Below are 21,393 nucleotides of genomic sequence, written 5' to 3'. Positions count from 1 at the left end.
ACGCCCGTTTCTTCTTGGGTATATTTTAACCGGACCTTTTTTAAGGATATCCCCAATCTGATTGAGATATATAATAACCTGTCCCCGTGTCTCTATCCAAGCGTATTTAGTTTTAGGATTTAGGCATATTTTTAGGCTCAACTCACACTGGCGCAGAGTCGAAGCGTCGCGTCGCGTAGTGTCCTATTTTTCAACAACAACGTCTGGCGACGCACGTCGTCGCTCGCATTAGTGCGCCCGGATCACAGTGTGGTCGGCGCCTCACTGCGCCCAAGTAACGGGCGGCGACACGCATCGACGCACGACTCCTTATTTGCATAACACAAATTTGTACGTTAATAATGGGAAAATAAAGATGAATATGCTATAGGCGAAAAACATGACGCGTCGCGACGCTTCGACTCTGCGCCCGTGTGAGCTGAGCTTAACAGTTACAATTTTTGAATTGAAAAAAAAAAAAGAAAAAAAAAAGAACGAACTTGTAAAATGTATGTAGCTTTTGCACGAGAATGGAACTTTTTATCGTAATGTAATTTTCTGCTCAAGGGTTCTGGTAACACTGACAGAAGCTATCGGGTTGCTACGGGGGTTTGTCGTACGCCAGGTTTATATTTACTTCTGTTAAAAAACTTTTAAAACTATTTGTACAAGTAATTGATTTATGTTTACCCAAAAATCGTGTTATTATTTTCAGTAAATAGTGCTTATCATGCCAGCATATAGACTTGACAGTGTAAGTTTTGAGCGTTGTGTTTTCTGACGACCATGTCAGTCTTGTCGGCTTGATAATATTCGTGTTGAGACTCTGCTGTTAGGTTGAGTATTAGCTACAAGGTGTTTTGTGAATTAGTGCATTTTTTGGCTAATTTCTTTATTTCATAACCCCTGTTGACTTATTTTATGTGTCTATATTAAGTAGTTTATGAGTGTTGTTAATTGTATTGGTAAGTAAAAGCTTTATAACTTTGTTGTAAATGTCGGATCCTCCCGATCCGGGGGGAGCCGATGCTGAGCCATGTGCTCAGTCATCTCTTCGCCTGTTTTCGCAATCTCAGACTGAGGTAATGGAAGTAGATAAGATCATCCAAAGTAGGAAATGAGCCCCCACAGACGTGGAATCATCTCAACCTCCCCAAAAAAACCAATACCTCACAATCTGTTCTGTCCACCCAATTTTCATTCACCAACCCAAAATTCTTAAACAACAAAAACAAATACATGGCACAAGATATCGCCCCATTCATTGTACATGTGAGCAAAACAGTATCGGACCCCTCTTCCGGCACCGCATTACGCCCCATTAAATTTGGCCATTTTTTGTTTAGGAACAATGTTAAATATTGTCAGAGATGGTATCAAACGTGTTGGCAGAAATAGAATATCTCTTGAATTCAAAACTTTCAGTGATGCTAATGCTTTCCTTGACCACCCAGCTCTTTCTCCAGCCAAATATGAAGCGATTATCCTAAGTTACAGCTTAACTAAAATGGGTATTGTCCAACATATTCCAGTTGAATGGACACTGCAAGAATTAGTTGAAGCAGTGGAAGTTCCAACGGGTTATGGCTCTATTGTTAAGGCACGGAGACTTAATAGGAAAACCCACGACAGTAATGGGTCACCTGTATGGGTTCCCACCCAAACAGTGGTACTAACCTTCTCAGGTCAAAAACTTCCCTTCCATGTGTTCTGTTTTTTCATCTACCTCCCAGTGGAAACATATGTCCTGTCCACAATTCAGTACAATAAGTGCTGCCGGCTTGGACACATCAAAACTCAATGTAGATCGGAGGCCCGCTGCTTTATTTGTGCACAAACTCATGAAGGCCTACATTGCACCAAGGAAACACCAACCTGTTTACACTGCTCTGAACGTCATAAAGCCACCGATCCCTCTTGCCCTGAGCAATCAAGGCAGAAACAAATAAAACTGGTCATGGCCCAAGAAAATGTATCTTACTCTGAAGCATCTGCCAGATTCACTCAAGTGTGAAGATCTTTTGCTGACACAGCGAGGTTTGATTTAAATGAATATCAGCCTACACCTACCCCTCAGTATACTTCTCCCTCCAATCCATCTCCCCAACACACAAAACAGTAGCTATTCCCAGGCACCAAACCCGTCCCAGCTTCTAGTCCAGTTTATAATTAACAAGTTCATAGAGACATATGTTATGTCTCTTAATTCTCAACTAGGAAATGGATGTGCACTCCCAAATAACTCCTCAATGTCTAACAATAATTTAATTTCTCATCTCCTCTCGACCATCATTAATCTCTTAGGGCATTTTAGTGAAGACCCCCTACCGAATAACCTCAAAGATCAAAACTGTCTCAGCTCATTCACCTCACCTGCTACAATGGCTCCTATTCTCCAGTGGAACTGTGACAGCAGTGAGAATAAAGAAAACAGAACAGAAAGATGCATTGAATCCATGGCCAAAAATGCAGCAAAGTAGCTTGGCATCCTTTCTAGGGTAAGGCGTTACTTTACACCAGGACAGTTGTTTCAGCTGTACCAAGCGCAAGTCCGGTCGTGCTTGGAGTACTGCTGCCACCTTTAGGATGGCTCTGCTACATACCAACTGGCCACTTTGGATTCAATTGACAACCGTGTCAAGAGGCTTATAGGCGACTCGGAATTAGTGGAGGCGAAGCTGCAGAGCCTTGAACACCGCCGTAAAGTTGCCTGCTTATCGGTATTTTATAGGACATGCCTGCAGACTTGTTCCCTGAACGTTATAACTTGGGCCTTTTCAAGGCGAGAGTGAATAGGCATTATTTAGGTATGCATGCTCCATCGTCGACCTCATCGTCACTTTCCATCAGGGGGGAGGGAAGTCAAATGCGCACTTATATATTATAAAAAAAAAAATCTGACGCTTTCGCAATCCAGGAGATGCGACGTAAACCAGGCGATCGAGTACGGTTTCCAGGTTTTTCGTGCCTCCGCGATGACAGGACAGACGGGCAAGGAGGCTCGGCACTCCTAGTGTCAAGAGCCGTAACCTTTTTGCAGATTTCCCTTCCCCCTCATAGCGAACACATTAATGCAGTTGCTGCCAAATTGCTAAAGATAACGTTTCTGTCGGTTTACATTCCTCACCCTAACCTTACATGCCTTGCAGAGTTTTCGGATATTGTCCCTTCCCGTAGTCCCCCGCTTATAATATTAGGGGATTTTATTATACGCCACACTTCCTGGTGCTCATATTACAATGACCATTTATCCTCTGCCTTTCTGGATATCTCGACAACCAAGACCTCTGCCTTCTCAACGATGGCTCCCCGACGCGAAAAGTCTATCCGTCCCAAAATATTAGAAGTGCCGTGGATCTCTCTGTGCTCCCACTCACTTTCTTCCAAACTCATCTGGACTATCCTGCCGGTTACTCACGGCAGTGACCATTTTCCAATTGTTATTCTAGCTCCGGAACACAGGGCTGACCGTTCGACTACTCAGAATATTCCTCGTCCTAAACTAAAATTTAACATGTCGAAGGCTGACTGGTCAAAATATAGATGTGTGTTAGACCAGGAAATGCAACACTTACCTGTGGCTGATCTTGAAAACTTTCGCCCAGCCTATGCTGATTTTAGAAATGGTCTGCTGTCATCAGCAGATAAATGCCTCCCCACCAAAAATGTATTCAAGGGTAACTCTCCATCTCCACCTTAGTGGGATTCTGAATGTACTGAAGTCTGCAAAGTAGTAGTAGTAGTGAGAAAAAAAGAGTTGGGTGGCGTAGATTTTGTGAAACTCTCTCCCCAAAATCTCATTCTTCCTTGATTTGGAGGAATCAGGAGATTTAGGGGCTCTATATCCTGGGGGTCTACTCTCGATCTCTATCCGACATCCGTCCGAAACAATTACTGTCAAATAAGTAATATTCGACAAAATTAAAAGACAATTGTCAAGTATGAAGTTTCATTCGCATCTCGCGTCTTTTCATTTGGTCAAGTATTGCTTATTTGGCAGTAATTGTTTCGGACGGATGTCGGACGGACATCGAGAGTAGACCCCCTGTTCCGGTAATATCTCTTCTAATGACACCTCAGAGTGGCTTGATCATTTTCAAAACAAACTGGCTCCTCTCTCAGTCCCCAAGGAAGATGAGGTAACTTTGTCCACATCCCCGACTCTATATCCAACCTCAGTTTTTGACTCCCCATTCTCTCGAGAGGAACTCTTGACAGTGTTAAACGGTCTCAACGATATGACTCTGGATTTGATGGTATGCCATATTCTTTTATCATTAACAGCAGCGATTCAACCAAAGACTTATTTCTTAGTATTCTTAATAACATATTTCTGACGGGAATTCCTCCGGATGAATGGAAAGTCCAAATCATTATACCCATATTAAAACCAGGTAAACTTAGTAATGACCCTAACAGATATAGACCCATTGCTCTTTCCTGCATGTTAGCCAAAGTCTTAGAACATCTCATTAAAAATCGCCTTGAGTGGATAGTTGAAAGTAGGGGTTTACTCGTTAAAAGTCAATATGGTTTCTGGAAGGGCATGAGCACCATGGACAGCCTCAGTATTTTTCTGACAGACATTTGGATTTACTTGTCTAAACGAGAATATGTAGTTGGAGTTTTTTGGATATGTCATCAGTGTATGACAATGTATTACTTCCAGTACTCAGGCAAAAGATGCTCAATCTGAGTATACCTGGGAAGCTTATCAATATAATTTTTAATCTCCTCTCTGCCCATTTAATTCAAGTCAGTGTTAACAACTCCCTTTTACCACCAAGAACTGTCTGGAGAGGCCTTCCACAGGGATCATCAGGGGTTTTATTGAAAACGGTTACCGGGTAGTGCGCTAACCCGGATTCATCCCCTAGTTCGCCACTAAAATATAATAAAAATCGGTTCTTACTTCTCAAAGTACATCGAGAGAGAAAAACGCCTTGAATTGGAGAATAGCAAAATCAACCATTATAATAATTGCTGCTTATAATAAAATTTAGACGCTATTTATAAAAATGAATCTTCATGCTTGAACTGCGACTCTTAGAGGTGGAATTTTTTCTTCAAAATTAAATGGGACCACTATGGAATACCCTCTCTCCAAAAAAAAAGAATCATGAAAATCGGTTCACAAATACCGGAGTTATTGCGTAACATACATACAAAAAACACCACAGTCTAATTGAGAACCTCCTCCTTTTTTTTAAGTCGGTTAATAATGTTAATATTCAATTACTCTTAATAATAATAATTATGGGCCACATTTTTGGTTGCCATTTTGTAAAATGAATTGGAGCTTGGAATACACAATGTTACAATCAAATGCTATAGCTAAACACTTCTTTGCAGGTCATGTTCAAGCAAGAGATGGATTTGAACCTGGTGGGCGATAGTTCTCCAGGTTATGTTGCGGAATTTGGCAGTTCTAATGCTGGATTTGACACACTGTGAGTACTGTTCACAACAAGTTCCACAGAATGGACCTCTTAATGCCAAGGCCTATAAAATTATAGGATGAATCTGATTTACACTACTACAATTCACAATACATCTAGATCACAGAACATCACCTACATGCAGTATATCACAAAACAGTCCAATTTACACAGGGTGATAAATATACCACTGACTGTTTAAAAGGAGCATATTGTATTTTTTTTTGAGCGTATACTGTCCCACTACTGGGAAAAGGCCTCTCTCTCCACACATTTTTGTATAATAGAAATAATAATTTTAATAATAACGCACACACTCGATTAGCTACGCGCTAGGGAAACCCTGTGTCGCGGGTGTCATGGACACGCATACATAGACAACCACAAATTACACCCATACTATGCGCCTTGACGTCGAGTTGCGGACACCAGCCCGTTACACCAAGTACCAAGTACACCCATACTCATGAGAGAAATGACTGTAAGCCATACAAATATTTCTCCCGGGAATCGAACCTGGGACCTCTGCGTGTGGAATCAGGCATGGTAACCATACGGCCACGTACGCAGTTAATAAGTACATGTTCGGTTACGCGAAGTATTTAATTTTAACAATGTCAATTAATCCAAAATTTTTATTTTAATAATTAATAAGGTAAGAATAAACAAAGTTGGTAGGTGCCGCAGTCTTATATGTGCTTAGGATTTTTTATCAAAGGGAATATTGGATTTCAAACTGGTGGTACGGAGAAACCATCCTTCCCGGTGAATGTGGAGGTTTTTAAATTCTATGGCCTCTCACTACATCCTGGGTAAAGAAAACTTTTGCAAGGATCTGGGGTTTGTCAAATTTATTTGTGTGTGTAGGATAATCCGTGACATGTTTGCATGGTTATTTTATCTGTTATTTATAATACTAGAACTCAGTGGGCATTCATAGCTTTACTGTAGTCAGATTTATAGTTAGAAATAATAAACTGGCATTTGATATGTTTAAATACATTTAATTCACTAATATGACACAAACAGATATTGACTATAGTGACTCAGCAGTTTTTTTTATTATCTTCCTAAGACTAGACTCGTAGACTACAATGGGAAAACCGCTACACAGTACACACCCATTCAAATTAAAATATACTAAATATAATTACATGCTTCAGGCCCAAGTGTGGAATCAGTTTTGATGAAAAACGCGACCGGGATTTTATATTTTTATAGATGTGACCTAAAATACAGGGTATCGTAGTTTATGCTCTAGCTTCTACAGATTTTCGGTTATAAACTACTATATGTCACTTGAAATTGTTGCAAGGAACAATGGCAAAATCGTAGTTAAAAGAATCCGAAAGTCTTCAAATGTCTTCATTTCAAGTATGAATAAAGAGAAAAGTATAAAGTAAATTCATTAAGTTTTTTATATTATAATAGCGGCCTATCTAAGTCTGCAAATAAAATCATATTTAAAAAACCATAACCAGACTGACATCTACAACTGTCAGTTTCTTAACGTTGAGCTACATCTAGCCGCCAAAAAAATAATTCCATTATGTTCACTTGATATCAAATGTACTGATTCGACCGATTTGTAATAAGAGATTAGTAAAAAAAAGTTGATAATTCCTTCTCCAAAATGCCACGCGAGAAAATGGTAAAACTGATAAAAGAGTTTCCGAAATCAGGAATAAATGGCATGTTTAAAAAAAATTGTGTCCGAGTTATCAGTGCAATAGTCTATGCTATGTATGTTATGGCTTAACTTAATGCCTTTTGACCTTCTTCTTCGTGTCCTTATCCCAAACTAGGTGGGGTAAAGGGATTTGGCATGGTGTTTCACGTCACAAACCCACTTAAGTGAAATATTGCTTAGAAAAAATGTTAAATGTTTTTATGCAAATTCAAAATAATCTTTATTTCATAGGTAAGCATTATTACACTTGAAATCGTCACAATGGTTAAACTCTACCGCTCTTTCGTAAGGCAGATTCCCCTGAGAAGAAAGAGCAAGAAACTCTAGGGGTTGCTCTTCGTAAATAACATTTACAATATTTTCTTTTTATTTGAAACATAAGAGATCGAGACTACCTCCATGAGCTAAACGGGTTACTACCACGGATTTTTGTCATCCAAGTACGCAGAAGTTGTGTAATAATAACCTTTACTGTAAAGTTTTTGTTTCGCTATAGTTTTAAACCTCGTGAAAGGCAAATTTTGTATATCAACCGTAATCTTGTTATAGAAGCGTATACATTGCCCCTTAAATGATTTTTTTACTTTGTGAAGCCGACTATGAAGAAAAGCTAGTTTATTTCTATTCCTCGTATTAATGTTATGTCTGTCACTATTTTTCATAAAGAAATTACTATTCCTTTTAACATAAATTACATTTTCATAAATGTATTGTGAGGCTAGTGTAAGAATGTTAATTTCCTTAAACTTATCTCTCAATTCTAAAATAAAAAAATAATAAATAATATCAATATCGTTTGTTTTTGATAGTTTGTTTCAGTAACATTAAACCCACAGAAATCTAAGTAGGCATAAGGAAGTGTAAACAACGCTTATTTCTTCGAAAATGTGACATTAGTAGGTGTGAGTTTGTTATCTTTAATTAAAAATCGCAAGTCTCTTCATTTACAGTTATCTATAACATTTTTTTTGTGATAGTAACAAAACAGAATATTATATCGCCTCCTTAGATCTTTTGATTTTTGCAATTGTTACACATGGGAAATAAAACTATTATGTTTCGGCTTTACATCGGGTATATTTGTTTTTTCAAACAATGCGAGCATAGAAACCTAGACACTCTGTTAAGTTGAGACCGACCCCAGGCTGCTGTGAGAGGCCATTGAAATTTAAAAAACATCCTAATTTCAACAGGGAATATGGTTTCACCGTATAATCAATTTGGGATCCAGTATTTTTTTTATCATACCAAATGACGAGACGAACAAGTCGTGGGCCTGACCCTAAGCGACATGCCTGTTCATAACATTTGTAGTGCAGCTCAAAGGGCACTGTCACTGCACCCGTCACCCTGAGACATAAATTGACAAGTCCCACGTGCCTGTAATTTCACCAGCACCCTTACCTTTTTCGGGCCTTTTTCGTCCCATTACAGACGTAGTCTTGTAATGAGAAGAAAAAAGTTCGAGGGTTTTATTTGGGGGATTACAGGTTACCTATCAGAAGTCCGATATGACATTTTCCAGAAATAACGTTTTCTCGGATTTTGATAACCTCGAAAGTAATTTTGAGAGGAATATGTATTTTCTTTTAAACCTAACTTAACCTAACTTTTTTTTATGACCGTGAGGAAAATGCGTTACGCATTCCCCGCCACTGGGAGACGGCGATGTGTGGGACTCTCTCCTGGGGACTATGTCGTTCCCAAAGAGCATACCCACTAAAAACCTCACGATGTTCCTGCGCGCACCTAGCGCCGGAGCCGCGGCGTCCCTTTCAGATGCGACCGCGACTCCCTACACCATCCCCCCCTTAATCATGGGGGAATGCCCCGGAACATTTGGGGCATCTACCGGCGGCGGAGGCCTGTGCAGTGCAGGGGCAGGGTCTCCCAACACTGCACCTTGCTGGCCTTCGCTGATGGGATGCAGGCGGTCGGCAAAGAGCCGTCGCGTGCGTCCTCTTCGCCGACGCCGAATGGGGTCTGAGAGGGCACAGTCTTCGTGGACCCATCTGCGGATCACATCCTCGTAGAAGGAGACCATCGCCTGCCATGACCTCTCGCTTCCCAGCATGGCTCTAACTAAGCTGAGCAGTGAGAGGTCTCGTCCCACGTCTACGAGATCCCGGCGCTGCTGGCTCCAGGTCGGGCACACCTCCAAGGTGTGCCTCGAACTTAACCTAACCTAACCGAACCTAATCGTGTCTTTGAGATTAACATTCAACATATCCTGAAAGAACAGCGGTTACATTATAATATTGTGATAGGTTACCAAATATATTTTGCCGATTGCTGGTTATTATATGCTATTTGAAGTTTACCCAAATTTCAACATAATAGGGAGTTTATGAATTCGGCTCAACTGATACTGGCGCAGAGTCGAAGCGTCACGACGCGTCATGTTTTTCGCCTATAGGACATTTATGTCTATTTTTCCATGATTAAGGTACAAATTTGTGTCATGCAAATATGGAATCGCGCGTCCACACTTGGTTAAAGCCGAGCGGTTTCGCGTGTTACTTACGCGCAGTGACGCGTCAAATGGCGATCCGGGCGCGCTAATACGAGCACTTGAAAAACAGGACGCGATGCGATTCTGCGCCATTGTGAGTTGAGCCTAATAACAAAATTAAGGATGTAAAGAGCTGTACTCAGTCCCTATGTAACTTTTACACAACGACCCATAATCTCTTACCCGATAAGCAATGTGCTATAATGATGACGCAATCCCTTATTCACAATAAATCTTACTCATATACTGTTTGCCATGTCAATGACCTTGGCAAATAACATATTAGCGCGTGTTATTAAGGGCATAGTGATAAGATATTTTATACTTATGTATAAGCGCTTTTGAAACTCCGTTTTATATTAGTCTTAATTATCTGTGAACGGAAGTTTTGATCATGAATATTAGCGACCTTTTTACGCAAAGTGGGCAACTATAAACACATAGCACACGTGGCATAGTTTCCCTGACTGGACGTCATAGCGCTTAACTAAGAAACTCGAGGGGATGCTCATTTAGCATTTATTATATTTTTTTTTCAATAATTTTATTATAACCTTTTTATTAAACAGAAACTGTCTTTAATAGTTTGTGGAATTACATCTATTTGCCAAGTTTTATTGAAATCGTTTAACAGGAAGTGGGTGGAATCCTATAAATCAGATTTATCCCCTAATTTATTATCCTCAGAGATGAAATAATTTCTTCAAATTTCAATGGGACAACTACTACGGCAATTTCTTTTCCAACAAAAAACAAATCATCGAAATCGGTTCATGAATGTTGGAATAGTCGCGCAACATCCACAAAAGTATTTTTTTTTTAAATAATCTCAGTACAGACTACCAAAAAACCAATCTCAAAAGTTCGTGGAATTATCTATTTGCCAAATTTTATTGAAATCGGTTACCAGAAAATGCGCGAAACTGGATTCATTCCCTACTTTGTCAAAGTCAAATAATCATTTATTCCATTTAGGTAAAATTATTACACTTAAAAACGTCATTTTTTAAGCTACTGCTCGTTCACTACGCTGACCTCTCCCTGAGAAGAACAAGCAGGAAACTCTAGATTGCTCTTTTCAAATAAACTTAAATGCTATAGAATACATTTTGAATCATATTTGTGTGGAATGTAGACTCACGTTGTCTTTCCATACGTCTTTCGTATTTTGTAATATGACTTTTCAATTAAAACACTTTTAATGTAAGTTTTAAACTTAGGAAATAGTAAACTTAGTATATGCTCCGGAATCTTATTGTAAAAACGTATACACTGCCCCATAAAAAATCGTTTACCTTAGTTAAAACGAAAACTTTCTGGTAAACGTAATGGAATATTATCTTCAAATTGAAATGGGACAAAAAATATAAAAATAAAAAATTAAATAAAATTAATCAAAATCGGTTCATAAATGAGTTATCGCGTAACATACATACAAAAAAAAATACAGTCGAATTCAGAACCTTGTTTGAAGTCCGTTAAAAATAGGTAGAAAATCCTGAAAGATAGGAAATGAAACTATTTTTCCGGATTTAAATCGCGTATATTTGTTTTTTCAAACAAACCGACGTTTCGGGCCCTTTACAGGTCCCATGGTCACGGTTGACTGATGTGGTACAGTCTTCAACCAGTTATATCCTAATATTGATGCAAACCACCCTATTTTTTCATTATAGTTACAATAGTTATTAATTAAATACCTTATTTTTAATTTTACAAAGAAACTATTCCAATTTACGCTATATTAAGTTTAACAAATTATTTTATTGATTTAAATCCGGAAAAATAGTTTCATTTCCTATGTGTAACAATCGCGAAAACCTAAGAATCCTGAAAGAGCTAAACATAACAGCTAAACATAATAAATCATTCCCATGTATTTTTGTCGTTTAAGCATGCCAACGCTGTTACAAAACCTTTTGTATAAAGTTTTTGTTTGACAATAGTTTTAAAAGCTCGTAGTGGTAAAGTTTGAATATCAAGAAAAATCTTATTATAAGTACAGCGTATCATCATCAGTGAATGAATTTGTGACTTTGTAACAAATGACTGTCAAGGTCAGCCAGTTTAATTTTGTTCTCTGTATTAATATTTCACTATTCTTCATTAAAAAAATACTATTCTTCTTTATCGTTAATTATTACGTTTTCGTAAATGTACTGTGTCGCCAAATGAATGAGTAATTTCTATAAGGCGTATTGCCGTATGTTATCAAATTCTGGAAGTTCTTAAACTAAACTAATATAGCGGTTTCTGCGTCTAAAAAGTTTACGTTTTATTTTAATCTTAGCCGACTCATTGGAATTTGGCATCTAAAGTCATACCAAAACAATACAACAGTGTGAATAAACTTCTTTAAACCCTGCAATGAGATATTCAGAATGGAGTTGAGTTTCGATTCTCGATTCGTCGAAGTCGATTCTCACCATTATACAATTCATGTCACTTAGTTAAGAGGTCATAGTCATATTTTTGGAAATGGTGAGAATCGACTGCCTAGATCACATCTTTAGGCGGTACGTGATCACAAATTTTCCAGTGTTTAACGATTTGAATTTATTTATCATCTTGAAACTTTACATCATTGCATTGCAGTATAATCTATTATATTACAAGAACCGTTACAAAATACAATCACAAATTTTACATTTAAAATATATAAGAGCTTAAACTTAAAACTTAAATATCCAGTATAAAATTTTGTATTATCAATAATTAATCGTAATTTTAACATAGTCAATTAAGAAATGAAACTATTGTTCCGGATTTAAATCGCGTATATTTGTTGTACTGAGAAACCATCTTCCCTGTTGAAATTAGGATGTTTTTTAATTTCAATGGCCTCTCGCGCAATAAGGTATTTAATTAATAACTTTTGTAACTATAGTGAAAAAAAAAATTGGGTGGTTTGCATCAATATTAGACATAACTGGTTGAAGACTGTACCACCTCAGTCAACCGTGACCATGGGACCTGTAAAGGGCCCGAAACGTCGGTTTGTTTGAAAAAACAAATATACGCGATTTAAATCCGGAAAAATAGTTTAATTTCCTATATGTAACAATCGCGAAAACCTAAGAACTCGATAGTCAATTAATATAATTATGTGAAATAATCTACGAACTAATTCTAAATAATTATGTATGCGTGAAGTATATATCTAATAATTTAATAATTATGACATACATATATTTATAAAATGTCCCCGTATTCTTTATAAGCATGCACGTCGTGAATTTAGTGAAAAAAAAATCCTTAAAATATCGTATTTAAAAAGAAACACCACACTGCCCTGGGCAAATTTCAAAAGATGATGCATGTAGTCAAGATTTCAAAATAGGTACAACACTTATCTCTTATTACATAATGTTGTAACATGCGTATCAAAAGTATTAATTAGTTAAAAACGAAGATCTGCAACAAGCACAAAGAAAAAATTGTAAGGTCTGCTGGTCATCCCGTAGCTCAGTTGGGAGAGTGTCAGGCACGGTATGCTGAAGGCGCTGGTTCGAATCCAGCAGGATCTAAGGAATTTTTCTTTGTGTTCGATGTTAGTATTAACAATTATAACAAACTAATAGAGTGATTTCACAAAAAAAATATTGAACGTCATGGTAGTAACACATTTATTTATTTATATTTTGGAGGGCACAAACAGCTTATATTACAATAAAATAGAGACTTAATTAAATAATTTGAAGCAAAACAGTTCCCTACTGATAAAAATACAATAATATTTGATGCATTGATAACAGTAAGACAATATAACATTAACAATATAAATATAACATAACACACACACATACTCTTCACCCTTACAAATAATGTATCACCACTCAAACCCGCCAACTCACTGTATTCATAAAAATGAATTAGTTAAATGTTTCTTAACACACGCACAGCTAGTGTTAAATAAGTCAAAATCGTAAATGGCAGAAAGTTTGTTAAAGTTTTTGCTCGCACGCCATATAAACATCGTGATATTCATAATATAAATATAAATAATATATAATAATGTTACATATCAAAAGTAGTTTATTAACAACTAGAATGTACGTAGCTACTAATTTTTAAAAGTAATCCTTAAGTTAATTAGCTGAGGTCCAATGTCATTATATTGCATTTTTGTTTTTTTTAGAATTACCGAGTGTATACTGAACATGCCCGATAGTTACGATGTTGCCAGCTCCAATATCGTCAACCCCAGTGAGAGCCAGGAAAACCACTTGGTTGCTCTGCATGACGAGAACACGGCTGATATTGCCACCTACAGCAACCAGCATTTCCAACCGGTATGCAAAACTGTATTCTACTTAAAGTTTCTATCATTTCTTAAATAACGCCCAAAGAACCAAAGAACTTATAAAAAATAGATGCTGAGAATTTCATTTGCAGATGGTGCAACTGCATTAGAAGCGGTCTGGCGTAATCAAATGAAATTTTAAAAATATTTTAATTTTTTTAGTTAACAAATTACGTTGGAAATTGTCGTATTGATTAAAAGCTACTACTAATTCGTAAGGTAGATTCCCCTGAGAAGAATGAGTAAGAAATTGTAAGGGTTGCTTTTTATATTTTTTATATCCTGGCATTGTAAAACTACGCGGGCGTCACGTTCGTTTCTTGCAAGATCCTGCACGATGTAGAATGGTTTCCCTCCGGACCTTTGCGCTATGACATGAGGTTTTTCAAAAACCGTGTGAACAGGGCTTTCAAGGGCTGGCAACGCATAGGCAGCCTCATGCTTTACATATAAAAAACATTAATCATTTACAATATTTATTTTAAATCATTAATATAAGCGGTTAGCATTTATGATGCAAGTTGTGATGTCTACATATATACCTACTGCATCCAAGCAGTTGTAGTGCATCAGAGATACACCTTTAACATATTCGAAAAACAAATACAACACAGGTGAAACTTGAAATATATAAAAAGTTATGTAGCCAAGGTGGAGCGGTCATAAAAATTTTACACACTTTTGTGCATGGTTTATTTCCAATGACAAGGTAATATAGCGCCCACGCTATAGCCATAAAAAATGTCAATATATACATTAAAGTAATAGTGTTCATGTGTATATTAGCTAAAATCCACAGATCTCCCCCCGTGGCCCGCCCGAGCGTAAAGTCTTCTCCGGAGACCTCGACTTCCAGGTGGAGATCAATGGATCTGATACGGACAAGTTGAAATATCTGGTAAGTTTAGCAGTATTATCTTCAGATTGTCTCTAAAACAACTGTGACATACATACAGGTATGATACGGTACAAGACAATTACAAAGAACATTGTTAACTACAATGACAAAGTTATTAATTTTAGTAGCAGAAGAGTTCTTTGTGAAAGAGTTCGACCAGAGATGTGCTACCACTTGACATATTTCTGCCTACATTATGTTTTATATAATGTGTATACTACGTATTTTTATTTAATAAACTAGATGCTATATAAATTATTTTTTCTTTATCCTGTAAAGTTGTCAAAATTGAGATAGTACCGGTTGCCAATTCACAGTCGATAAGTAACCTTGAGATATCTCTAAAATGATATCAATCATAATGATATCTCTCCCTTAGTATTCGCACAAATTGAACCGCATCTACGTGGACATGAAGATCAGCTTTCCAGTACAATTCAGATGGAACGTAGACTGCGCACCGCCGTATTTGTACGTGCGTGCTACGACCGTGTTCTCTGAGGACTCCCAAGCCGAGAAACGAGTTGAGCGTTGTACACAGCACACGCATGACAATAGTAATGAGGGTAAGTTATCTACCAAGTTCCTTTTTTAGTGGGCGACCCACATTGAGGCTACCGCGTTGTGAAATGGACTAAACCAGGGTTCCCTCACTTTTTGTCTTTTTTTTTATATAAAAATAATTGCTCGCCATATAAATGTGGAGTGAAACCCTTCCAGCGAATCCTGGGAATATCCACAACCCACGTCTTGTCCCTCGACGATGGAAAGGGGAAGGCGGAATCAAATCATGCAATTGTATCGCACACTCTCCGTGATATATCCTGTAGAATGTCTCGTAGATCGTCTTGCAATTTTTTTCTGTTTTGCGTAGACTCCCTGCTTTATTTATTTTTCAGGGGTAACAAGCTATTTTACGTGAATTCAGTGTTAGTTAATTCTAACATAAGTACACGTGCAATCAACAACATTATCCACTAACTGCTATTAAAATTGTCGTGTGCTTTTTAATATTTTTTTTTTACAAATTCATCAACTATGTGTTTTTGGCGGCCGACATAATTTGATAAGTTTAACTGTATAGTGATGAACAAAAATAGTACCGTGTCTCGTGGCCTAGTATTAGGTACGAGATTTTAAGACCTAATTAAGTAATGATTGCATACAATACTTTTACTACGAATAAATAATAAATAAATAAATGATAAATAATGCACACACGCAACATAACCCCGCACTAGGGAAACCATGAGTCGCGAGTGCCATGGACACACATAGACAACCACAAATTACACTCGCGAGAGAAATAAATGTAGGCCATACAAATATTTCTCCCGGTCCGGGAATCGAACCTCTAACCTCTGCGTGGCAGTACGGCGTGGTAGCCGTTCGGCCACGGAGGCAATTAAAATAATTAAACATTAAGTAAATTAATATATTCAATAAAATAAAAATTAAATAAAATAACTAAACACAACTAATATTTAATGTATATTTTGTTTGAGAAAAGAAAAGGAAAAATAAGGAAAATGATTTGCGCTGTCGTCATTATTCTCAAAAGAAGGCTGAGAAGAGATTTTCTGTATAATCGTACGTAAGATTTTGTATGCACCTAAATTTAGACTTTATATTTCGTTAAAGTGTAAATGGAGATTAATTTATGTACGTTGTTGTAAAGTCGCGATACCTGGGCGACAGTCTGCCAATGGGCGAATGAAATGCGGCAAGAAACTATCCTACTGACTGGTGGGTGGGCAATTAAGTTATTGATCCACGCCGTAACCAACCCCCCCATTAATTTGATTTCAGGTCTCAACAGGAATGTAGTTAAGAACGTGCTCCATTCATCCCGTGAAATGAATGCACAAGGGGTTTACTACTGCGGGACGGACACACAGTCTGACTCCTGGTACAGCGTTCTTGTGGAGTTGCTGCCTACCGGGCACGCCACTCATGCTTACCAGTTCGTCTGCAAGAATTCCTGCTCGAACGGCATTAATCGCAGGGCTATTAGCATCATTTTCACTTTGGAAGATAGCACGTGAGTATTGGACCAATCTAAATATAAATGAATGAATTTGTTTAACCCGTATGCATTTTATTATTTTTTTGGGACCAGTTTGGGAAATTTACTTTTCTAAATTAGTATCTGGGTGTTCTGGGTTATGCCCCATAGTGAATTCCGTTCTCTGGTACTCATTGTACATGGAATTCCTTAGTTTGAAAACGGGTAATCGGTGTGGTCTCCATTTTGAAAAATTCATATTTTTCAGAAAAGTATAGAAATAGAAATAGAAACCATTTATTGTAACGCCACATTATAAAAAAAAACACAAAAACAAAGACTAATACTTATAACTAAGACAGAAATAACACAAAGAACAGCGTAAAAACATTTCAACAACAAGTTGCATAATACTATACTGACATGTGTGCGGCTGTGGCGTGTACAAAAGGATCCCATTCAGCTAAAGTCACAACCAAGGCTAGGTTGTGACGCTGGTTTTCAATATATATATATATATATATATATATATATACATAGTATATATTTTTGCGGTTATTTTTCCTATATTTTTACTGTATTTTTCCACATTTCACAGCTGACATCTGTCGAAAGTTGAACGAAAACGATGGATTATAAAGATCTTTTTACCTATGATTCTTTGTCTTCCGCTGTTGTCCAATCAATTTAGATCTCGTTGTTTGCAAACTTGCTTTTAGCTATATAATTTTATTTTATAATTCAAACTAAATTAAAATTTAAAAGATATTTTTAAACGTGGAATTAATTAAATTTATCCAATATATTCCAATTTTTCCGAAAATTTTTCACAATTTGAAATTTTTCGGAAAATTACCCAACAGTAATCACATTATTGTCTAGTCGAAAATGTGGAATCCACTTAATAGCATCATGGGTATATTGTTCCAGTGGTCATGTATACGGTCGCCAAACAGTGGGCGCGCGCGTATGTTCGTGCCCGCGAAGGGACAAATCACACGACGAGGACGGCAAAAAGGGGGGCTCCAAGCGCCGCATCACGCAGCAGCCGCAACACGCGCTCGAGCCAAAGACGAAGCGAACTGGAGTTGCAGATGACGACACAAGCTATGAACTGCCACCGGTGAGGTTCATTTCTTTTTACCAATAAAATTGTTTTAATGTCACGTGATATGCAAGAATATGATTCAAACTGACCAATCACATGGCTTCAATCACAATCTTGACAGTCTTTTTAACCGACGTCAAAAAAAGGAGGAGGTTCCAATTCGACCGGTTTTTTTTTATGTTACGTGATAACTTGTATATACGTAATTTGTGGACCGATTTTGATAATTCTTTTTTTGTTGTAAAGAGTGTGCCTCAGTATTGGTCCCATTTTAATTCTGCCTCGGTGGCCGAACGGTTGTTATGCTTGACTGCCACGTAGAGGTCCCAGGTTCGATTTCCGAGCCGGGAGAAATATTTGCATGGCCTACATTTGTTTCTCTCGTGAGTTTGGGTGTAATTTGTGGTTGTCTATGTGGAAAGATTCATCCCCTAGTTTGCCACCTTTACACGTGGAATATTTTCTCCAAATTTAAATAATAACGCATACACTCAACATAGCCCCACACCAGGGAAACCCTGTGTTGCGGGTGTCATGGACACACACATAGACAACCACAAATTACACAAACTCACTGTAGAAATAAGTATAGGCCATACAAATATATCTCCCGGCCCGGGAATCGAACCTGGGACCTCTGCGTAGCAGTCGGACATGGTAACCGTTCGGCCATGCTATATCCTGTAATACGTCTTCTGTTAATTACTATTTAAATTCCGATTTTGTGTTTACAATTTGCGCAACGTTCGATTTGCATATATAAAATATTTGAACAATATTAATTTTTTTTTAAAAAACATCGATCAAGCGACATCTCCACTCAGCGATGCTAAGATGCTAGTAAAGAAATAAATTTCTCACAGATGGCGCTACGGCAAAAAGTCGTTAAAAACGAAAAACAAAATCTGCAAGAAGTAGAAAAATTCGTAAAGTCTGCTGGGTCGTTCCGTAGCTTAATTGGCAGAGCATCTGGCACGGATTGCCTGCGGATGCTTGAATGAAGTTTTCTTAGTGTTTCGATCTTTGTTATAATAATTATAACAAACTAGTGGAGTAATTTCACAAAAAAATAATTGGATGTCATGATAATGAAACATCGTGACATTCAATAAATAATTAAAAAAAACTTTACTAAATTAATATGTATTTTATTGTTTACCATGATTTAGTAGCAGAAGGGCTCCTTGTGAAAGAGTTCGTCCAGGGAAGTACTACCACCTTACCTATTCCTGCAACTAAGCAGTAATGTAAGCATTACTGCGTATGAAGGGCAAGGGTGCTGGTGAAATTACAGTTACACGGGACTTGTCAACTTATGTCTCTCTGTTGTACTCGTATTATTTATCGTATTATTTTAACTGCCTCCGTGGCCGAACGGTTACCATGCCGGGCAGCCACGCAGAGGTCTCAGGTTCGATTCCGGGGCCGGGAGAAACATTTGTATGGCCTACATTTATTTCTCTCGTGAGTTTGTGTGTAATTTGTGGTCTATGTGTGTGTCCATGGCACCCGCGACACAGGGTTTCCCTAGTGCGGGGCTATGTTGAGTGTGTGCGTTATTATTATTATGTCGAAATAAAATAAAATGTTAAGAGTCAATACTATCTCGGTTCGAATTCAATTTTTTCCCGTACTGATACCATTCTATTGCCCGACTCGAACGCCAGTGCCCCGGCTTTATTTCTGTATTTATTTTTTTACAAACGAAGTTAAAGTTATTTGAAAAATGTATATCGAATACTACGTGTTCTATTTAGTTCAGTAGATATAAAAAAAAATCATTGGTTTTCAATTTTCAATTCTTGTAAAATTTCGTAGCAACTTTGTTTTTTTTTTCTATCGTGATAATGTTTAGAAATCGTGTTTTCACACCGTATACTAATCAGTGTATATCTTAAATTTTTGGTATATATTTTTTCCAAAATGATCGATACAACACTTTCACTGTTAGGCGGAATCATTCAAAACCATTTGAGGTTGTATAGACTTTTTATGAGCAGTACGCATTGACTTAGAAATAAATGGACGACGGGTTTAATACAAAAACCACGAAAAAAATGTTCCAAGTCAACCTATTTAAACGTAGTGACATGTAAAGGAATATGAAAAAGCTAAAACGTTGAATTTAAATTGTAATGTCATCGCAGTACTGTCTAATTTTGCTTGCTTCGCTGTCAGTCGAACAAACGAAGACTAAAGCGTGAATGACGCTCTGTATACGATTTTAACGCCCTATAAGTTCGGATACTTTTTAGCGCGGACCTGACGTCCATATAATTGTACGTCAATGGCAGTACGGTATTATTATGTAACATGCGTCAGACTTACACGAAAAAAATGGTACGTCGTCGTGCGGGGTGGCTCATGCCGAAGAAAATTCTTTCTGACAGGCTCAAGCCGATTACGCATTAATAAGTGTGGTGACCCCCTAACTGAAATTCTGACCGACTCAGGCTCTACTAAATGTGATCATTCCCTTAAAATTACTTTACTTTCACAGCTTCAAATAATTGGGCGCCGCACGATGTCGACTGGTCTAGAAGTAATGCTCAGCATGATGGAACAGGCCGCGTCGCTGCGGAGCACGGACCCGCAAGCGGTAGAGGCCTATAACAAGTCCATACAGGACCTTAGAAAGTTTATCGACGGAATAAAGCAATAATGTTAAGTAACAACATTCAACATTTATTAGTTTAGTTTTTTCATTTTTTGTTGTTGTCTGTACTTATATTTGTAGCCTTGTCGTGCTGTGGTATTTTAAATTGAGAAGTAACTAATGTTATCTTACCCACAACACGAAAAAATTAATAACGTATTTTAGTATTTTTTATAGAGGTATTCTGGAATATGCAATCATGACGACACTTTGGTCTTAATATCTTTTTAAAGTTTGGTTTCTTTAGAAAAGAGCCTTTTTTCAGTCTTAATGACCAGTACAATTACTATCGTTCTTTTGAAGTACAATCTACTACAAGAAGAGAGAGGTAGTAGATTGTACTTCAGAATTATAGTCAACGGACCAGTGAAGTTCACCAATGCAGTAAAGTACAGTCTACTACCTCTTAAGACGAAAGAAGTAGTAGATTGTACTTCAGAACGATAGTGAGCTGACCTTGAAGGTCACTGAAGTTCTTTTAAAGTACAATCTACTACCTTAGAAGAAAGAGTTAGTAGATTGTACTTTTGAACGACACAGCGTAACGACCATTGAAGGTCACTGTTGTTCAAAAGTACAATCTACTACCATATACTTTTTCTTAAGAATATTTTTTTTTAAACTTTCGAGTTCTAAGTATACTTAATCTATATGTAAACAGAAAAATCCCACCAACTAATCAGTTCTTATTTGTTTACCGAGTATGGTATATCATCTTCAGTGTTGGGCAACATTTATTCTCAAAAAACCACTTACTAAACTAGCTACGTCTTATCTAACCGTAGACTAAGTAGATTAACCTTG

General features: G+C 37.4%; 1 protein-coding gene across 2 annotated transcripts; it reads left to right on the top strand.

The window, feature by feature from the left end:
• The first annotated feature begins 596 nt into the window (after nucleotides 1–596).
• Nucleotides 597–20,994, top strand: LOC113226248 (cellular tumor antigen p53). 2 transcript variants are annotated; one of them, XM_026458809.1, is made up of 8 exons: nucleotides 597–733; nucleotides 5,332–5,429; nucleotides 13,758–13,911; nucleotides 14,722–14,820; nucleotides 15,200–15,386; nucleotides 16,630–16,861; nucleotides 17,756–17,948; nucleotides 20,434–20,994. In XM_026458809.1, the coding sequence occupies exons 1-8, from the start codon at nucleotides 710–712 to the stop codon at nucleotides 20,593–20,595; spliced, it is 1,149 nt and encodes a 382-aa protein (XP_026314594.1). In that variant the 5' UTR covers nucleotides 597–709; the 3' UTR covers nucleotides 20,596–20,994. The 2 variants fall into 2 exon arrangements, with proteins under 2 accessions (XP_026314594.1, XP_026314595.1); XM_026458810.1 differs by lacking the exon at nucleotides 597–733 and adding an exon at nucleotides 894–944.
• The last annotated feature ends 399 nt before the right edge of the window (nucleotides 20,995–21,393 follow it).

The sequence above is a fragment of the Hyposmocoma kahamanoa genome, unplaced genomic scaffold, assembly GCF_003589595.1.
Source record: "Hyposmocoma kahamanoa isolate Upper Pololo Valley unplaced genomic scaffold, ASM358959v1 185, whole genome shotgun sequence".
In the NCBI taxonomy this organism is placed as follows: domain Eukaryota; kingdom Metazoa; phylum Arthropoda; class Insecta; order Lepidoptera; family Cosmopterigidae; genus Hyposmocoma; species Hyposmocoma kahamanoa.
Note: the sequence above shows the minus strand (reverse complement) of the source record. Positions and strands in the feature narration are given on the sequence as shown.

Bases quoted from the DNA above. Each gene is read 5' to 3' on its own strand.
- LOC113226248 (XM_026458809.1), top strand. From the start codon at position 710: ATGCCAGCATATAGACTTGACAGT. The intron at 5,430-13,757 runs GTGAGTACTGTT...TGTTTTTTTTAG, and splicing joins AATGCTGGATTTGACACACT to AATTACCGAGTGTATACTGA. The intron at 17,949-20,433 runs GTGAGGTTCATT...TTACTTTCACAG, and splicing joins CAAGCTATGAACTGCCACCG to CTTCAAATAATTGGGCGCCG.